Below are 14,415 nucleotides of genomic sequence, written 5' to 3' on the forward strand. Positions count from 1 at the left end.
GAATATTATTGTAACAGTGCAGAAGCTTATCGAGACAATGCCATCGTGAATGCGTGCCGTCATCACCTGAAGGTGGTCCATCAAAATATGAATGTGTGACTTTACTTTGACCAGGCTATGTTATATTAATACATAGTTATGAATTGGAGACACTGTAATTACCAGGTAACCATGATATTCATCTGAGGCAGGTGACACTGTCGGTCGTCGGGATTAAGGATTTTGGGGGTCAGGATCATTTCTGCTTCCACAGATACTACAGCTTGCGACCTGCATATACACAAACAAACAGATGCATACCTGTAACACGATCCAAAATCCAAAAACTTGGGAGTCTTGCACATTTTTTTGTGTTTACCTGTACACTGACACCTTGCCCACGCCAAACGCCCCCACGATCAGATCTGCGTAGTGAGAGAGAGCAGCAGAGAGCTTCAAAGAATGCCACAGATGGGACTGATTTCAAGGTCTCCAGCAATCTTCATCAGACACAGACTTCTCAAATCAACTACACACAAATCAGCTACACACACACACAGACTGTCATATAGAATTGATATTCTGATATCGTGTTGCTTTGCCTTTCACACATGACCCTCTTCAGACTAAATTCACAAACAGCGTTTGCACGACTGTGTCATGCGTGTGCTTTCCCTGTGTGTTTGTGCTGTCAGACAGGGATCCTGCATTCCAAGGCCATTAGAAAGCTCACAATCACATTTCGCTAAACAGCAACATTTCCCAACAGCCCGCGTAGCAACGACTCCTAATTGCAAGCAGCACCAGATTTCATCTATATGTGATTTTTATTTGTTTTCATGGGATTTGTGATGAACACACACTTTTAATTGGCTCTCAAAGTTTAAAATGGAGCCGGTATTTAATGGCTGCGGTCGGGGGACACATACCAATGAAAGCCGCACGCCGACACAGACTCACATATACACACACACGAGAGCTGATTAAAACAATGTGAAACTGAAGAGAGGCACTTAATGGATGCAAGCCACCGCTGCCAGATGCAGCAGAAACCTAAGCCGTGTGATGTTGAGAGAGACTGCACAGCGAGAGGCCACGGGGGCTACAGCAAATGACTATTTTCATTATTAATTCATCTCTTATTATTCTTATGATTAGTTTATTAATGTTGGGCCTTTAAATAATTTAGTCTCCATGGTTGGGTATAAGGGCAAAAGTTCAAATCTCCACGGTGGAAAAATTGCAGCATCTCAGATTCCATCTAGAATTTCTTTGATATATCATAACAAAACTGTAAAGACAAACAGCGAGAGACACTTAATCGGTTTTGTGCTGATAGCATCATTAATCAGCTGACTATTTCAGCACTAATATCAACTACCAGCCCCTTCGTGTTGTGGTAACCTGTTGCATGAGGACAACGGATGGAAGCAAGTGGAAGTGTAGTCTTGTAACCCTCGCTTGTCATTTGCTGTGCCACTCCTCTCCTGTGTATTTAAGAAGAAAGGGACTAATTGAATCTGAGTTAGGCACATCTGTTTCTGCCTTTGGCTGCAGTCACAGAGTCCCCCTGAAACCACAGCATTAAACATTTAGGCCTTGTCTCTTTTCTCCTGGGGTGTGCTATGTCACTATGTAAGTGTGTGTGTGTGTGTTATACTAAAAATGCTACAATGAGGACGGATGTGAAGATGTTGGTATTTTGGAGTTTGGGAACGGAGGGGGAAAAGCAGAAGAAGGTGAGGTGTAGACAGAAAAGGATGATGTTTGGCTTTTAAATCACAATCTGTGAAAGCCATCAGAACAAGGTGTGTTTTTTTTAGCAGAAACAGAGAAGGAGGTGAGAGGGAGAGCCCATCCAACTGTAGCAGTTATGTAACCTGGAAAATGTAACTCCACTCATGACATCAGCTGGCTGTTTTATTTTAATGCTTGTGTTTGCTAAAAAAGGCTTATTTGAGGATAGGGTGCCTTCAGGGTTAAGAGTTTAAGTTTGCACATGGCTTCATCCGGAGCTAAATCAACCAACGGCCTACTTTCCTTTTCCATGTTATTTCCATTTCCGTATACACAGGAAAGCTTGCCCACCACTGTTGATTTGAGGTTGGTGTGTGTACAGAGACCCACTGAGCCATAGCCACACACGAGCAGGCTGCATCACTCAACGAGGGCATCTCTAGGTGCAGGTATGATTTCGGTAATTGAGCTGCTAGCTGATGGTGTCCATCCTGGGCTATGAAAACACAACCTCCATCCAGAGTTTAGACAGACTGTCAAGCTGTCAGTGGATGTATGCCCTGAAAGCTGCGGGGGATCGGACACGATGATGAAATGCCAAAGATCAGTGGCTCTCAGTGGAAAAAGAGGTGGTTTTTCAGAGAGAGGTTTTCCTCATTCTTGGATTCATGTGTGGTGTTTTAGGACAATTCAATAAATTGCCAGCCAATACACATATTTGAAACACTATTTTTACACCACAGAGCAGGGTAATTGCCTGGATTATTTCTAGATTGGATAGTATGGCAGGTTTTGTTTAAATTGCACCTATGACACACTTAGTGCTTCTATTTATTTTGTCATATATAACCAGGGGTGTTAAAGAGGTGGTTTATATTAAACACGTCAGAGATAGTAATCCCGGTGTGCCAAAAGCTCAGATTACTCTAAATGCTCTGTTTCGGTCAGTTTTTGTTACTTTCTAGGCTCTGTGAGGTGTCACTGAGAGGTTAAATCCTTAATATGGTGATCTAAGGCACTGAAGCGCCACCCACCTGCTGTTCAAAAAACCCTGAGAGGGGCAGCCAATCAGAGGAAAGTTACTTAGAAGGAAGGTTAACCTGTGCTAGACTGAGTGGCTGTACCAAGGCCCTTTTTATTCTCATTTCATGCATGAAATGAGAATAAAAATGTGCGCCAAATATTCGAGTTGATTTGGAGGCCTTTAGTCAATTTTGCACTTTCCAACCAAATAAACACGAATCAAAAAGTCTTTCAGCGAGAGTGACTGTCAGGTAAACATTGTGGGTTTTTGGCCTTTAACCCGTTAAATGAAACCGAAATTGCATTTGAAGGCAATGTGACCCTTAAGATACACAACTGACCCCGGCCTTTTTGCACAAAATCAGATATGTCTGTGATTTAATGAAGCTTGATTTGAAGCAGTGAGCTGTGTGTGTTATTTTGATCCCTGTACCGCCTGCTTTTTCAGGTTTTGTCCTATCTACCTTTCATTTAGTTCCACGCTGCTTGATCTGAAATGCAAAGACAAATATCTGAAATGATTCTTAAAGATAAAAATCCATAAAACTGGAGCACAGTCATCATCCATCTTCCTGTGGTCGACTAATGACATTTAATCACAATGAGAGCGCATGGCAGCTGTAGCAGGTCTCCCAGACGCCTTTGCAGTCCTCTCATAATGCTGATCAAACGTCTCAGGCTCCTTTGAACAGTGTGACTTTACTAGCCTGCCAACGACACACCGTGTGCGTGTGTGTGTGCCTCACTTCCGTCAGCAAGCTCTCTAATGACAGACGACACGAGCCCTGCACGTCTGTGTGCGCGCGTGTTTATACGCCATGTTTGTGTGTGTGTTGGCAGAAAGCTGTGCCACCCATGAGTTTCTTCTCTGCGTGCTCCTCCCAAAGGGCCTCCGCCAGTTTTAACCTGTAACTCCTGTGTGTGTATTTATTGTACACTGTTTTTAATTCTGATCTCTGATTTGCAGTGGGTCTGCGCAGGTCTAACTATGACCTGGAGCCTGGCCCGTGCTCAACATACACTCTGCTAGCTGCCAGTGAAACTGATCACAAGCCATGCATGTGAACTTGCGCGTTATTATTTCCCTTTGTATCCTGTTTGTGGAATGAAGAAATCTGTTATTGCAGCAGAATGAAAAGGGAAACCGCCAAAGAGGGGGTAGGAGGGGGCAAAGACAAAAGGTGAAACTAAACAAATTCTCATTTTCAGCCCAATCTGTGGAAGCTTTAAGCAAAATTAATGCTGGGAGCCGGATGGCTCCAAATTGGGGAGAAAATGAGGTAGTAAAAGCGTGGTTTTACAGACCTGCTTTGTTTCAAATCTTTTTCGTGGACTAGAAACTTGTGTGTTCTACAAAAACCTCCAAATGGCCCCTTCTCTGTGTGTTCCAGTTTAGTTTTGACTTTATTTTCAGAAGACATAAGGTGAAGGTGTGTGGTATAGTAAGAAGGTGCCAAAAAAGGCTAGGGAGTTGCTGCATGTAAGTTGATTGAATGCTGCTTTGTCTGCTCACAGTTTTGAGGTTATACACAGAGGCTTGTAGGTCTGGCAGACTGAACATGAGGAGAATGTGTTATTATGCTTCTTCTTTTTTCTCCCACTCTCATGTTTTCTCTCCTACTTGAGTACTGTAAATCTCTAAAGAATGGATGCGGCAGAAGTTCATGGCACAAATCCCTATACCCGCTTCTGATGACTTTACCAGAGAAAAGGAGGAAAGCAAAAATGGGGAGAACATGGAGATGGTAGTGGAGGGGTGCATGGGGGAACGGTGAAATGTGGAGGTTAAGAATGAAGAGGAGGAAGGCTGTAATGAGAGGAGCTGGAAGGAAAGTGGAGAAGCGAAAGAATGCGAGCCTGAGAGAGAATTTTGATTATAACGCGGGGAGCTGAGTAGAGACGGGCCGATTTGTTGAGTATTTACCAGGGTACTGATTGTTGTCCACATCTTGGCCTCCTCTCAGAGTGAATCCAAATCCAGGCAAACTGTCACTGGGGGCGTGGGCCGCCCTCAGCTCCTGGCTGAGCGTCATACCTTGTGTGGATATGTCTTTGTTGCCATTAAAGATCAATACTCTCCCTCCACGCTCCTCACCTCCGAACGGACAGCCCACTGCCACGTCTGAAGGATGACAACACACACACACACACACATACGCATGGTTTAGACATCAACAGGGTTAAAGTCCCTTTGAGACAGGAGCAGAGGAAATTATACAGGTACGAGGAAATGGAAAGAGGAAAGGAAAAGAGCTTGACCGTCTTAAACTGAGCGATCATGGCAGCTAGGCCATTTACTTACGTCTTTTTTTTGTTTGTTTTTCTACTTTTTTTACAAATTTATTTTTAATCTTGGCTCAGCTTTATCTATCCTTATCTCTATAAACACTGTTTATGTTATGCTCAGCATGGGAAATATTTGTTTAAATAGGAAATGGAACAAGGTACCAAGTCATGGAAACAGAGGAAAAAAATATTAACTCGTTTTCTTATCTGCTTATCCTGATGCTTAGGATTATGGCAGGGATGGAGCCTATCTTAGCTGTCACTGGGTGAGAGGCCAGATGAAAACCGGAGCATAGCAGTTAACCTGGCTAAATGTAAACAAACCTGCCTACCAGCACCTCTAAATTGGAGTCATTACCACCGTATGCTTTAAACTTCTAAAACAGTGCATAAACAGCTTGCTGCATTTAGCTGTTAATGTCTTGGATGAAATATTGTACTCTAAGTGTAAAGTGTAAGTGTAAAAAGTAGGTAGTTGTATTTTGTTACTGTGGAACATATTTTCTGATTTAACTCTCAAGAGGAAAGCAAATAAGCACATCGTTCACCAAAATATTAACCTTTCCTTTAGAAATATCTTCAGACATGTAGATATATACACAGCCAATCACAAGGCAAACTCGATGCATTTAGGTGTAGACATGGTCAGACAATTTGCTGAAGTTCAGACTGAGAGTGATCAGAATGGAGAATAAAGGTGATTTAAGTGACTCTGAACATAGTATGGATGTTAGCACTGGTTAGGATGGTTGGCTGAGTATTTCAGAAAGTGCTGATATACTGAGATTTTCCCATACTCTGACATAAACATGCCTTGTTTATGTCAGAGGTGAGAGGAGAGTTGCCAGGCTACTTCGCGCTGATAGGAAGGAAACAGCAATTCAAATACCCACTCGTTACAACCAAGGTATGCACAAGAGCATTTCTGAATGCACAGCATTTTGAACCTTCAAGCATATGGGCTACAGCAGCAGAAGACCACACCAGGTGCCACTTCCATCAGCTAAGAACAGGAAACTAAGGCTACAGTTAGCACGTGCTCACCAACACCGGACAATAGAACACTGGAACAACGTCGCCTGGTCTGACGAGTCTCGATTTCCACTACAAAAACTGCTGTAAACAACATGAAAGCATCTTGCCAAATCGCAATAGAACACCTTTGGGATGTGGTGAAATGGCAGATTTGCATCACGGACCTGACAAATCTGCAGCAACTATGTGATACAATCATGTCAATATGGACCAAAACCTCTGAGGAATGTTTCAAGCAGACTGTCGAATTTATGCCATGAAGATTTAAGGTAGATCTGAAGGCAAAAAGAACCAACTCGGTACTAGCAAGGTGTGACTAATGAAGTAAGTATCTGTAAAGGAAAGGGGGATCTAAATGCAAAGAAAGAGATATAAGCATTCGGATACAGTAAGCTCCTGTGCAGATGAAGTAGAAGCAGATTTGAGTTTATTGTTTTACCTCTAAATTTCTGTGTCACACCATCCTGTATTAAAGTACCCATTAGCACTGTAGCTGTCCAAGCACCTCGAGATATCCTGTTTGTCTCCGGACCCCCCCTCTCTCAGTCTAAACAACTAGTTCTACATGAAGCAGATTGTGGGGTAGAGAGGATAAATGCAACCATGTGTGTGTGTGCAAGTGTATATATGAGCCTGTGTGAGAGTCTGTATGTCTATGTGTGGGTATGTGTACATAACTGAATAGCTGAGTTAAGAAATTTTTTTTAAAAGTCTTCACATAATGTGAAAGTCACTCATGGGCATTGCTCAACAACATCTCCGAATGTGCAGCAAAAAGAAGAACATCAAGAACACCCACTGAACACCCACTGTGATCACTGAGACCAAAACTACAGAACTGTTTCTCAGACAAAAACAGGCCGACACTTTGTGAAAAATACTGACAGCGTTGGCCGATAAAAATGAAAAACAAAAGAAACCACATGGAAAATGAAATTAGCTAAATTGCAATGTGTTGACAGTTGACAGCAAGTAAAGCCACGGAGATGAGACAAAATGGGTATGGTTCCACTTTTAAGAAGAATCTTGGAAATGGAGTGATGATCATGATGTGGAAGAGCTCATCGGAGAGAAAGAAAGCGGTCTGTTTCTGATTATATACGGACACACGAGGGCACAGGTATGGTCCACGGTTTGGGTTTGACATTAGCAAAGAAAAGCCGCTGAAAGCCTTGATCACAGTCCCTCCTTTGAGATTCTACACTATAATACTGAATAATGAAATCATGCACAGACGTGGACGTGCACTCAATAGATTAACTCTCAGTAAGTACTTTGTCTCCATGGCACTTCAGGAGGCAGATCTTAGGTCACATCAGTGCCCCTCAGAGACCGTTGCACGCTAACAGAGAGCAGATGTTATTTACATTTCTAGTCTGAAAAACCATCAGTATTGATCCAGTGGTTATTGATCTAATGGTTAATGACTTTAAAGGCGTGGTAGGCTCATTAACACATGCTGTCCATGAATAAATAAAAGACAATTCAGCAGGATTGATGTGATAGGAGGCTTAGATGCGCCTTCATTCATTTAATTTTTTTATAGCCGCAATCAACAAGCCTTAGTTCTGCAGAACATTTGGGCTCCAGGCTGCATGGTGTGCGTTTGTGTGTGTGTGTGTGTGTGTGTGTGTGTGTGGCTGTATTTGTACAATCAATATGAGGATAAAACAAACACATCGAAGAGGAATGAACTCCAGGCTGCAGGACAAAAACTCCCAGATGATTTTTATCTCAGGGCACATCTGGTGAGCTAAAAATAACTCAGACACACATAGACACATGGCCTTTGGCGGATCGTCACAGGAAGACACCACTCACACGGACAACCTTTCATCACTACACTTCCTGATTGGCAGGAGAACTTTAGGATTTCTCACACAGCAGCATCTGATAGTATTTCCTCAGCCAGTGACATAACCATGCAAACAGCACAGGAACAGAAAAAAAGATTTGTTCTTTTATCACGTTAACCTGAAAATATTGGCCCATAAAAGAAGGTTCATTCAGGTTTAGGAAAAATATAATCAAACTAATTTTCCCTTCTCCATATCTGTCCCCTTCTATAGCTCTACTTGTATCTTTTCATTTTTCTGATTAAGTTAATCCATGTCAATTTATCTTTTTTCTTTTTTTTCCTTTCTCCTTGACTTGGAAAGTCTCAGACCTACCATTGAATCCATCTTGGTTGACATCTCCTAGCGGTGCGATAGCTGTGCCGAAGCGTCCAAAAGTGTAGGTGCCGGTGAGAGCGACAGGTTCAGAAAAAGTGAGCGGAGCCAGCTGGAGGTACAGGTATACCCTGCCCACCTCCTTGGGTTTGCTCTCCGTCTCTCTTTCCATGAAAAGTGGTGCTCCAACCAGCACGTCATCTGTCCTGGGAGGGTAGGGTGAAGAATTAGTGATCGTACATAGAATAGAAAGTGTAAGCATCTGGAGAGACCGAGATGTTTTCTACTTACTCATCTCCATTTAAGTCAGTTACAGCCACAGAGTAGCCAAAATAGGAGGCCATCTGATGGAGAGACAAGGAAGGAAGGCTACAGCACTTTAACCAAACCCCGACAAAGCTGCATGACTTTCATCTAATACTAATTTCAAATACGCTGCTTCGTATATGTGATAGTCTGAGACTGTGATGTGTTGATGGCCCTACCTGTTCCCCTGTGAAGTTCTGGATGAACGTCATGTTGGTGGAGTTGATCATCGCCACCTAAAGCAAGCAGACATGACTAATAAGGCACCGAGCTTTGTCCCCCTAGTGTACGAGCAGTAAACATGGCGGAGCAGTCTGACAAACAGGCACATAAAGAATGTTGGAAAAAAGTCAGAAACCGCATAAAAAACTGTTTTATTTAACCAAACACCCCCCCACCACCACCACCACCACCATCCTCTTTGTGCTCTTACCATTTTCCCCTCATCTCCCCCCCCCCTTTTAACCCTGGTTGCAGGGAGAGATGGAGGAAAGGGGGGGAAGGCTGAGAATTCCTTCATAAGAACTGAAATAACAACCACATGGAGGGAGCCAGAGGCAACACATACACACACATGCACAGACACACACACACACCCTCACATGTGGAGGATACAAGCTGACCCAATCACACATGTCTCAGGGACGTACTAAAAAGGGATAGACTTATGAACACAGACAGATGAGGACGTGTAAAAAGAAATATTAAATCAACAACTTGAGATTTCATTTTCCTTTGCTCTCAGTTGTCAAATATGTTGCAGAGAGATTCTGATCAGGACTGACAGCTACTCCACTGTCAGGTCTACCTGCATCACTCCATCTACTGCACCAATTACCAGCTACATCCTCCTACTCTGTGGCATCCAGTCTGTACACCAAGGGACAGTCTTGCAGCAACTACAATGTCGGGATGAGGAACACACTGTCACAGGTCGTATGTTTGTGTATTTGTGTGTCAAAGAGGGGTTACGTGGGGCCACTGGCCTTCATATGCAGCAGAAGCTGCGTGTCATTACGGAGGATTGACACAGTGAGCCCCGGGGACAAGTTCCCATACAAGAAAAAGAGGCAAACTAAAGTTTACTGGCATACGCGCAAACATAAGTAGATTTCTGTGTCAGCAGACAAATTTCAAAGACTTGCATGAGTCTTTGAGAGTGCATGTTTGTGTCTGAGTGCAGGTTTTTCACACATCTTTACAATAAAAGTTTACATGCAGATGGAATACAGATGCAAGACAAATTAAAGGAAACATCTGCATGAAATGTCTTATTAGGCTACCGAGCCGCCAATTATATCTAAGATATCTGTCGACAAGTCACTGGCACTCAGCTGAATGAACATCACTCTTCTCGAAGATATTGAAAAGTATTTGGTCATAAAGCGTCAAAAATCCCACATATGCAATAAGCTGATTCAAGATCTGGTGACTGTGAAGGCTACAGCATAAGATATTTCTTCTTTTTAAAATATTTAACATACTTTAAATAAGCATCTATATTTGCTGGACTTCCCACTGTTTCATTTTTCTTTTGTCTCTCAGTTGGTTGTTTCTAAATGAAACTGCGATCTTCTAACTGGCTTGTCCGTCCATACTCACATATCCAAAGTTCTGCGCTCCTCTTGGGACTCCAGCTAACAGCTCTGGAAAACATAAAAATAAAGCAAAGAGTCAAATTGGTGCGAGAAAGATGCACAACGGAAAAGACAGTAGGAAAAAAAGTGACAGAGGTTTGTCTCAAAAGCCTGAAACCCCCACCGACCTCACAGCCAAGTGTCGCAGAGAACAAAGTAAGTGATTGGGTGCTCGGGCTCTGCGTGTGTATTGATTGATGAGTGCAGTGTTGTGAACTTAAAGTGACGATCTGAGGGTCCCACCCAGAGCGAGAAGACAGAGTCCCTACTTCCTGCCTTCTGGCTCTACTCAACAGGCTGAACCGCGGGCCTATTAACCAGTAATTCTCAGCTTCATCTTCACTCAGAGCTCCCAGTTACAACCAGTTCTCCAGTCTGAAGAGGGTTTAGGGAACAAGACCACAACAAGCTTTGCACCACAACACAGTGCATCAGCAGGCATGTGTAACCTCTTTAGGCTCTCTTTAAGACTCTCTGACATGTGTTGCGCTTTAGGCAGTTCAGGGCCTTTGCAGGGTTGGTATGGGGGTATGTAAACACAAGGTTGTCCCGTAAAAATCCCACTAAATGCTGATTAGCAAAGCGACACTGGGGAGGGGGGGTGTATAAAGCTAACGTGAAACCGTGTGGTGACGCTGTTTAAAGAGGAAGTAAAAAAATTGGTTTAAAAAGTGATGTGGTGACACTGTGGCTGGAAACATTTTGTTTTCTTTTAGTTTTGGTTGAAATTGTCCCATTTGAAACACACACAAAGTTATGGCATCAAAAGCAGCACCTGAAGAGAACCCACGATTATATACCAGAGTGTATCTACGCGGTACAATACTTAAAAAATGAAAGGATTTGTACATTTCTAGTACTCATAACTTATATGAATTTATTCTGGCTCTAAAAAGCACACATTTGAAAAGCTGAAGATAAATTCAAAGGCACTTTTCCCCACCTGCAAATCCTTTATAAAACACAAATATGTGCATGCCTGAGCGCTTTTTCACCTAATATTTCAAATCCAGACGAGATTCTGGACCCGCTCTAGACATGAAGAGGTTTGCAGAGTCTGCCAATAATCATTCTAATCACTCCAAATGGAGGACAGGAAAGCCCTTTATCAGTAGTCCTTGAAGTCCTGTCCACTCAGGGTCATGACCCAGACGTACAGAGACAGTTTTAATTACTGCCGCTAAGTTCAGACAAAGGCAAAGTCACACAGCTGTCCACTCTCTATCGCTCAGAGAAAGCGCAAACATGCAATGTTTTAGACGGCGCTGCAGGAGAGACTGCCGATGTTCTCGGGAGGTTCCTCAAATCTAATGAATTCTTGGATTTCTCACCTTGTTCTGAGTCTCCCGTAAACTCTCCCACTGCCACAGAGTAACCTACGGAGAAATCAGTTGCACATGTGGTTATAATTCAATTGCAGTTGTCTAATATTATCAATTGTGTTATGATTTGTTCATAAAGTTGGGTCCATAAGTATTCCGACATTTCCAGAGGCTCAAATGTAACAGGGAAAATGAACTAATTTAAAACATGAAGGTTTTTTAATACTTCAATGAAAATCGTTTGCAATCAATGAAGTACAGAAGCCATGAAGAGCTCTGTTTCCTCCATTTATCCTGCCACCTTCAGTTGCTGCTTGTTTCTGAGTCTCTCGGTCTTCAATAAATGAACCACACACTCTGTAGGGTTGAGATTATGTGACTGACTTGGCCACTGAAGAATATCCCATTTCTCTGCCATGACAAACTCCTGGGTCACTTTTGCACATTTTAGTATCCTCATCCAATCAGTTTCGCTGGATTTGTCTCAATCAGAGCAGAGAGCACAGCCCCCACACCTCACATTTTATCCTGATACTTCTATCAGTGGTTATATCAATGAGCAATAGTGACCCACTTCCACTGGCAGCCATACATGCCCATAACATAGTATTGCCTCCACTATGTTTCACGGGTGATGTGGTAGGATTCTGATCACGAGCTGTTTCTCTCCTTCGTCTTGCTTTGGAAATGTTCAGCGTCTTTTAAATGTCATCTGACAGTCAAATCGGATCTTCTTGTCCTTGAGTGTAAAGAGTGGTTTGCACTATGTTGTAAAGCCTCTTGACTTTCCATCATGAAAGTCTTTTTATTGCAGAGTATCAGAAATACACAATGTTTTTGCTTTAGTGATGTGTTTGAAGGGCTTTTTCTTAACCAAACAAATAATCCTGCAGTATGTTTACCTCTGCGGTCATTCAAGCCTCGAGGTGTTGCTGAGCTGACCAGTGCACTCCTTTTTAAGAATGTACCAGACTGTGGATTTGGCCACTCTCTTAGGGCGTTTGCTATCTGTTTGATAGGTTTATTTTCCTTTTTAGCCGAATGATGGCCTCCTTCACTTGTATCTCATATCAAGAGTTTCATTGAAAAGATAAAAAAAGAAAGCTTTACAATTTGCGTTTAATTTCTGTTTAACTTAAAATGATGTGAGAACAACCTCATGTCAGTCAGCTGTCCAGCTACATTTGAGCCTCTGAAAATGGGGGACTGTGTATAAAAATGGCCGTATCTCTTAAAGAATGAATAGTAAACTTTTGTTAAACCCCTGGAATTAAAGCTGAAACTCTAAACTTTAATTAAATCTTGATTGTTTGATTTAAAAATCCACTTTGGTGGTGTACAGAGGCAACAATTACAAAAACTGTCTAAATAATTATAGACCTGAATGTAAGCTTGGGTGTGTGTTTGTTAATGCATGTTACCAAGGTAGCTGTCGTCATGTGTGTCTTCAGCAGCTCTTGTGTGTTTCTCTCCCGAAACCTGTCTCAGCACTGCCTTTAACGAATAGCCATTCAGTATCTCGGCTATCCCTGCTGTCATCACCTGACCTGCAAACACACACACACGCAGATGGAGAAAAACAATCAATCTGAAAGCCACATCTGTTTATAGGCAGCGGTTTAAGCTCAGACTCTGTGTAGGGAGCCCTGCTGTCCACTGTTGCAAATAACTGCTGGAGCTGGACGGCTCGCTCCACATGAAAGACACAGACAGCGCACAATCCTCTCAGAGGCAGAAACACTTACACATCTTAGTTCTTGCAGAACAAAAAGCTGATACGTTTGGCCAATACGCCTTTAAAAACTCCCAAGAAGAATGCTGCCCTCTCCATCACAAGGTTTCTGAATTATAGGTGTGTGCACACAAACAACACCCTTCCTCTGCTGTAGAACAAGAGGTCAGACAAACAAATGATTTTATCTGTGGCCGCCTTCAGCCTTCCATAAATCCTCCTTAATGTGTGTGTACTGATGGGGAGGGAAATGTGCCCTCTTAACCCTCCCTTCAGCTCCTCTCGCAGCCCTTCATCCTCCCTCTCTCACACACTGTGCCGACTTTATCTCATATCACCGTGTCGACTCATTATTAAACTACAACCTGATTGAGGAGATAAACTGTTAACAGAGATGCATAAATCAGTGCTGCTAATTTCGAGTTATTTTTCACTCAGCGATAACAAGGCTTTATGCGAGTTTGTTGGAGGATGAATCAAGCTGAAGGCTGAAGATAATTGTTGTATATTAGAGGCCATAAAATCCAGGCTGAGTGCTTTTATAAACATTTGGAGGAAGTGTTTTAACTGGAGGCAGGCTGCCGTGCCAGTGCTGAGGGCACGGCGAGAGAGAGAGAGAGAGAGCAGTCCATTAGGGTGTGTATGATGTCTGTCTAGTGCAGTCCTTTATGCCACAGCATTCATTATTTAACAATATGTAATCATTGTATCTCTGAATAAAAAAATTAATCTATTTCCTTTCTCTCTTTTTTGAAAAACACATTATGTCTTACATTATTCTTTTTTTTAAGCAGCTGATGTGCCTCAGAGGCCAAAGATCATTAGGTTACAAAGAAAGTAAAGAAAAATGAGTTTGTTCAAGTGATGAATAATTGTGTCCTTTCTCCTTGCAAGCAGCTGCACAATGTTGGATAACGCACACACACGCGCGCTGTAACACCTGGAGTAGGGGGAGTACCGCTACACTTCCACAGCTTAACTATGACACACTCAAGCTGTGTCTACACCTATTAAGACACTTCATCCCTCTGCTTAGACTACCCATGCATATCCAGCAATCTGACTGACCTCAGCTCTGACTTTATCAAGGAGATAAATCGTTCTGCTTCTTTGCTCTGTGTCTGACTCTCATCAACATACTCCATCACTTCTCTCTCTGTCATCTCCATCGCCGGGCTCTATCACTC

General features: G+C 42.6%; 1 protein-coding gene across 1 annotated transcript in view; it reads right to left on the reverse strand.

The window, feature by feature from the left end:
• Window positions 1-14,415, reverse strand: part of itga8 (integrin, alpha 8) — a 42,189-nt gene that overhangs the window by 20,553 nt on the left and 7,221 nt on the right. Inside the window, exons 7-15 of the mRNA XM_084943010.1 lie at window positions 12,918-13,043; window positions 11,506-11,550; window positions 10,140-10,183; window positions 8,717-8,773; window positions 8,523-8,575; window positions 8,232-8,437; window positions 4,664-4,861; window positions 359-404; window positions 163-270 (exon numbers count right to left, since the gene is read on the reverse strand). Coding sequence (XP_084799136.1) covers window positions 163-270; window positions 359-404; window positions 4,664-4,861; window positions 8,232-8,437; window positions 8,523-8,575; window positions 8,717-8,773; window positions 10,140-10,183; window positions 11,506-11,550; window positions 12,918-13,043 — 883 coding nt within the window. The remainder of the gene's footprint in view (window positions 1-162; window positions 271-358; window positions 405-4,663; window positions 4,862-8,231; window positions 8,438-8,522; window positions 8,576-8,716; window positions 8,774-10,139; window positions 10,184-11,505; window positions 11,551-12,917; window positions 13,044-14,415) is intronic.

Source organism: Perissodus microlepis, chromosome 11 (genome assembly GCF_051167445.1).
Source record: "Perissodus microlepis isolate ML-2025 ecotype Zambia chromosome 11, ASM5116744v1, whole genome shotgun sequence".
Taxonomy (NCBI): Eukaryota; Metazoa; Chordata; class Actinopteri; order Cichliformes; family Cichlidae; genus Perissodus; species Perissodus microlepis.